Below are 6,966 nucleotides of genomic sequence, written 5' to 3'. Positions count from 1 at the left end.
AAAAAAACAAAAAAAAAAAAGAAAGAAAAGAAAAAGAAAAAGAAAAAAGAAATGATAAAGTCTTTAATGATCAACTTTAAAAGCATAGATTGCTGGGGCTGGAGAGATAATACAGGGGTGAAGATACTTTCCTTGTACCCCAATTCAATCTCCTGCACTGCAGATGGGTTGCAGTGATCCCTGAACAGAAGTGATTCCTGAGCTTGGAGCCAGAGTAAGCACTGACCATCAGTAGATGTGCTTTTCTAAACACAGAGACTTCTGATTGAAGGATTAATTTAAATTAATTTTTTTTGTTTTGGGGCTACACCTGGTGATGCTCAGGGATTAATCCTAGTTATGTGCTCAGAAATCGCCCTTGGCTTGGGGGACTATATTGGATGCCAGAGGATCGAACCACAGCCGGTCCTAGGTTAGCGTGTGCAATGCAAATGCCTTACCACCTGCACCACCACTCCTGCCTCAATTTAATTTGTTTTTTAATATTGACATGGGCCAATCACTCAGCCCTCTTTTGTAACATATATTTTTTAAATTACTAACTATTTAAGCACCATGGTTACAAACATGTTTGTAGTCGAGTTTGAAAGATTAATTTTAAATGGCATCATTTGTATGGAGTGATACCTATCCATGTTAGAAAAGTATAATGATTGGTTTATCCTCAAGGCACTGTATTTCCTATTTGAATAAAAGCTCACATACCTGTTTCCATACAGTTTCTAAACAAACTCACAATGTTTGCAGTAGAGAATGGTAAGCTGCTTGCTTTTCCACCTGTAGATGCTGGCATTTAAATATATACCAAACAGGTTTTCTCGGCCTCATGTCAGTACCCTTAAAAGAGGAGAGATTTTTCTCTTTCTGAATCCCCTTAGGCCTCTCTTTTGGTGGGTGGTACCTTTTAGTCTGGAACCAAGCATGTTCTCTGCTAGTTTTATTCAACATCCTAGCCAGGGGTCTGCAACCTTTAAGACATAAAGAGCCACTTGGACTCGTTTCCTAAGGAAAAAAATCCTGGGAGCCACAAAACCATGTGACATTTAAAACAAATATAGCACTGCATACATTGTTTCTTATCTTAATGCTATATACAGAATCGTGCAGTTAGCTGTCAATCTGAAGAAAAAAAGAACTTTTTTTACTTAACAATGTAAAGTATATTTGTGCAAATTAATAGCTAATTAAAATGTTTAATTTACCTGTTTAATGAGATTTTTGCTCCTGAACCTCAGTGACAGTGTCTGCAGATCAGGGCTGTAAGACGTTACCTTCATTTTCACACAGGCTTGTAAGCTATCATCTGTGAGGTGTGATCAATGTTTGTTTTTAATATAGTTAATGTTGGAGAAGACCTGCTCACACACATATATGAATATAAAATGTAAATAATAATTTAATTAATTTATTTAAAATTTGTTATGATAGCCACAACTTTCCTACAGTGTCACCATGCTTAACCAAGAACAACTATTAATATCTGTTAATTATTTTACTGGGCTACTTTTTTTTCTCTTTCAGACTCTTGCTCTCCACTCAATGTACTGGCCTGACTCCCAATAACAATCAAACTGCAGGCCCTCTCTTTCTCTTATGCTAGTCCTCTCTGTATTCTTTTTCCTTTTCCCTTTTTTCTCTTATTTTCTTTTTTTAAAATTATTTTTCAGTATTCCCTCTGTCAGCACTTCTCTTTTCCCTCACAGCCGTCTCTTCCTCCCCAGCAAAGAGGTACACGCTTAGCGTGTCCTCAGTGACATCACCCTGCAACTGCAAAGCTTCATAAAAGAGCTGCAAGTTGCTGACACCTGCGCCTAGACCGTATTCTTTGGAAAAAAACTTTGAAACATATTCATGTCCCGAACTAAAATTCTAGAGCCCTTTGCGCATTGAATACTTCATATACTTTTAAATCAAAATGAATTCCTTTTGCTTGTAATAAAATAATTTTGAAAAAAATGATGTATAAAATATCTACAGAAAATTTTATTGAACAATGATGCAATTATTCATGCTATAATCACCTAAAGATCATAATCAAAATTTTATGGAGCTGGGGAGGGGTAGGGGAGCATGAAAAAAAAAAGCAAACTAGCTCTAATTGTGTCCCTGGCATTGAATGCTCACTGTCAGAATTTCTGAGGGTTCTCTGGAGAACCTTGAGAGTTGCTGAAGTTTTGTGATGTCCTCAACAACACATCCTTGGTTTAGCTTTCAGCCATCTAGCCTACTTGCTTCTACCATCACTGGGAGTGACCTCCAGGACCATGTGAGCCCATCCCCTCAATTTTATGGTGGTAGAACAAGTAGCTAAAGTGCTGGGAAAGAGCTTTTTCTAAGGTAATCTTGAAATTAAGGCCCAGAACCACCTGTTCTATGACTACAAGGGAATATGACTTCCCAAACCAAAATAACTAAAAAAATTATAGCAGATATGTCCTTTTATTATTTTTTCTATATATGTTTAATATATCTATCAAATAAAAATGCTTTTGAATTTACATATAATAAAAAAATAGAAGTAATTCTGGAAAATTCCTTTATATATACACGTTGCTATAAACATGAATATATTAAACATATGAGTTGAATTTCTATTGCTTTTTCCCTACATGTTTTGCATAATTTCATCACTTTACTGGACTAATTTACTCCTTCTCATATTTTAATTTTTTTACAATGTTTTGTTTTCAGTATTTCCAATGTTGTTTTATAGTGAATACTGCAAGAAACAGTGCTATGCAAATGAATGGTGCCTTAGAACTAAATAAAAATAACCACAGAATTATGTTATTTTTGGAAAGTTTATACCAGGTTTTTCTTTTCAGACAGTAGTTCAACAACCACAGGGAATTTTACTTAAATGAAAACAAAACTTTAATTGTATATATGAAAACTTATACCTTGTTAGTCTTAAAATTAGAATCTTCCGGGGCCGGGCGGTGGCGCTGGAGGTAAGGTGCCTGCCTTACCTGCGCTAGCCTAGGAGACGGACCGCGGTTCGATCCCCCGGCGTCCCATATGGTCCCCCAAGCCAGGAGCGACTTCTGAGCGCATAGCCAGGAGTAACCCCTGAGCGTCACCGGGTGTGGCCCAAAAACCAAAAAAAAAAAAAAAAAAAAATTAGAATCTTCCAAGGGTAGCAAAGATATTTTCACCCATTAAAATTAGAGTAACGATTTGTATGTTTCATGTAGAGAGAAAACACCATTTATATAGAGACAAACACTTTTTTAAAATCTGGCAAACAACAACTAGAACTTTTAAATCATGACACAAATAGGGTAATGGTTCTTCTACACTTGGTCCTCTTCATCTGCTGTAATGTCACTGTTGGTACTTTTCTGCTCGACCTCTAGTGCTACAGGCATGATGCTTATGAAAGTATGAAAGAGAGCTTCAATCTATTCCTCTGTGGTCCTTTCTTCACTTCCACCATCAGCTGGATTTTCATTGAAGTTACAGGCCTGTGAATGAGCAGCTGAGGTTTTTCAGTTTTGGTTAACTTGTGATTTTTCATTGCTATGAGAAATTCTGTGACAATCTCAGGACTCTGGTGCCTTCCTAATGTTTTTGACATGTATTTAAAGTTCTTTTCTTTACGGGATGTAAACTGAGCTGTGAGAGATCATGGGTACATGGGCCCATGTTATAGAAAGCTGACCATCTTAGGAGGAGAGGGTGGGCCAACGCCCAGCCCTGTCAAATACAAGCTAGCTCCTTCCATCATCCACAATCTCCATTTTCCCAATAGCTCTGTCTCATCACTGATGCTCTACGATTCCCTTCAGTGACACTTTTCAGATACTTTGATTGTGGGGCTGATGTCACCAAGGCTTCTTTAGAGACAAACATTTTTTATTATTATCTTTATTTAAACACCTTGATTACAAATATGATTGTACTTGGATTTCAGTCATGTAAAGAGCACCCCCCTTCACCGGTGCAACATTCCCACCACCAATGTCCCAAATCTCCCTCCCCCTCCCCCCACCTGTACTCTAGATATGCTCTCCACTTCCCTCATTCATTCACATTGTTATGATAGTTATGATAGTCCTCAGTATAGTTATTTCTCTAACTGCATTCACCACTCTTTGTGGTGAGCTTCATGTTGTGAGCTGTACCTTCCAGCCCTCCTCTCTTTGAGAGACAAACATTTTTTATTGTTATATGTTATATATTGACAAGCATCTTAAACTTTTTGTATTGTACTTAAAACAACAAATCTAGACAGAAATCTATCTATCTCATCATCTATCTATCTATTTATCTACCATCTACCTATCTATCTATATGCAATTTAAAGAAAAATGATACTGTATTTTCTGGCATATAAGATGACTGGGCATATAAGACACCCCCTACTTTTCCTGTTAAAATATAGGGTTTGGGCTAGATTAGCTATATAAGACTACCTCTCTTTTAATGCACACCAAATGGAAATTTAAAAACATAAGAGAAAAAGAGTAGAACCCTCAAAGATTAACAGTATATGTTTAATAAAGCTAGACTTTGGAGTGCCAACAATCATTTTACATTTGTCATTTGTAATAAGTGACTGTAATTTTTTAAATTGTGATCTACATTGAGAGCAGGGAGAGGGGGCTCCTCCAAGACCAGCTGGCTGGGATACAGTGATTAATAGGACAGCTAGAGAGAGAGAGAGACAGAGCACCTTCTCTGTGTCCCATAAAATCTGAACAGAGGACTGAGCACCAGAAAGCTGAAAACCAGTGATGACACCTGGCTGCTTGATGGGATGCAGTGATTGGTAACTCAGCTCCTCTGTGTGCCCTGAAAGAAGAATCAGGACAAGCAGAGAATCTGGCAACTGGGTGAGATACAGCGGTAAGAGGGGGCCAGATCACTCGTTCCTGAAGCTGGAGTAAGTTTCAGCATGCTGTATATTGGCATATAAGACAACTTCAGACTTTTGTTCATGGGTTAAAAAGTCTTCTTATAAGCAGGAAAATACGGTAAATGAGCACTTGTGATTTTTCTCAAGCCAGTCTTCAAAAATATAAAATGACCTCCAGCTTTAGGCTTCGTTTGTCTTCAGTCACTTCACATCTTTGCTACATAACCTATTCAAGTACTTCATTTTTAACCCCAATGTGAAAATGGCTTTTGGTTGTGATGTTAATTTGTTATGTTGGCTATTCATGTTTCTTTTGTGTTCATGTCCTTTAAATAGGTTCCTCTTATGCACAGGTCCTTACTGATTCAGCAGTACTGTATAGTGGTTATTTGATCCTTACAAAATCTTGCAAATATCATCAACTAATGGCTTATCTTTTAATTTTGCCTCTTTATGCTTTTATCTTCTCAGAGTAGAAGAAATATTTTGTTTTTATAAACTTGAGTGTCTTTATTTTTACGGTTGTGTTAGTTATGTTTTATGTTAAGACTCATTAATCTAGTCAACATGTAAATATATCTTCCTTTACTATTTATAAAAATATTAGTCTTGATCTGTCTGGTTGAATCTTGAGCTCCATTGAGACTTTATTTTTGTGTTTGGTCTGAGGAGGGAGTTCATTAAAAACAATTCTGTGTAGGGGCCAATGTGGTAATTCAGTGGTAGGGAGCTTGCCTTGCACACAGCTAACACAGAACAGACCTTAGTTTTATCCCCAGTGTTCCATATAGTCCCCCAAGCCAGGAGCAATTTCTGAGATCATAGCCAGGAGTAAACCCTGAGCATCACTGGGTGTGGGTTCCCCCAAAACAAAACAAAAAAACAACACACAATTCTGTGTGATTAACATTTTTTTCATGCAGTGAAAAATACCCAAGAGTCTCTTACTTGGCAATGTTTCCATGCTGGGTATATATATGTATGTATATATATATATATATATATATATATATATATATATATATATATATATACTTAGAAGCATTGTGCTTTGTTCTATTATTTGGTGTAACCTCCATCCAACACAACTCAGGCTTGGCTTTTTAACCTTGAAACCAGTTTTCCTATGTGGTAGGACAAATTGCATTATACTTTACTTTGGCTTTTGAACACTCCCATATACATATATAAATTATCTTGTCAAGGTTTGAAAAAGAAACATACCCAAACCTATGAGGATTTTAATTAGACTTGCCTGAGCTTTTAGTTCAATTTAGGAAAAATTGACTCAGCAGTAATAAGATTTTCTGTTTTTGAACAATACTTAGTTTTTTTCACCCTATTTTCTGCAGAGGTTTCACACACATCTTGGTGAGACTTATTCCTAGGTAGCTTCTATAATTTTGTTGCTACATAAATTTTTATCACATCTTATATGTACTTTTTTTTGTTTGTGGCTTCTATCTATTGATCTTACACCAGGCAAACTACACATTCTTTTAAATTCTATTATGAGGCTATTTTGGAGGGGAGGGGAGTGGGTTTCATAAGTAACTGTACTGTTTATCTACACATGATGTTTCCATTTTTCAAAATTACTTTTAAGTTTAATCTTTGGTAATTGCTTAAAATAAAGACATGGGGTCAAGATGAAATCAGCAAACATGATATATAGAGGAATCTAATACCCTGTCAATATGTGTGGCTTTCAGCTTATCTTTCTAACAATTTCTCTTACATCCATAGATAAATGAAAAAATAATATATTTTTCTTATGCACCTTACCTTGATCTATGCCCCACAAACAAAATATCCTGAAGATTATTCTATAGCATTTTCTTTCAGGTAGATTGGCAACATTCTTTTATTTTCCTTTTTTTTTTAATTTTTATTGTGACCAAAGTGCATTACAAATCTTTCACTGCATCATTTATGGTACATAGTGACAATGAATGAGGGGCATTCCCACCACCAGTGCTGTCCTCCCCCCATCCCTGTTCCCAGTATGTATCCCATATCTCCCTCCTTTACCCCCCAGAATGCTAGTGCAACTGGTCTCCACTTTACAGCTTGTTATAGATTGAGCATCCATTCCACCATCATTGGAG

The 6,966-nt window shown here is 36.5% G+C and overlaps 1 protein-coding gene across 1 annotated transcript; it reads right to left on the bottom strand.

The window, feature by feature from the left end:
* Positions 1-3,293: 3,293 nt before the first annotated feature.
* On the bottom strand, positions 3,294-5,822 carry LOC125995739 (DNA-directed RNA polymerase III subunit RPC9-like). Its single transcript, XM_049764742.1, is given in 3 exon segments — positions 3,294-3,427; positions 3,430-3,615; positions 5,807-5,822. Coding segments are annotated over 3 exon segments (336 nt in total).
* Between the last annotated feature and the right edge of the window lie 1,144 nt (positions 5,823-6,966).

Source organism: Suncus etruscus, chromosome 18 (assembly GCF_024139225.1).
Source record: "Suncus etruscus isolate mSunEtr1 chromosome 18, mSunEtr1.pri.cur, whole genome shotgun sequence".
NCBI classification, from domain to species: Eukaryota; Metazoa; Chordata; class Mammalia; order Eulipotyphla; family Soricidae; genus Suncus; species Suncus etruscus.
Note: the sequence above shows the minus strand (reverse complement) of the source record. Positions and strands in the feature narration are given on the sequence as shown.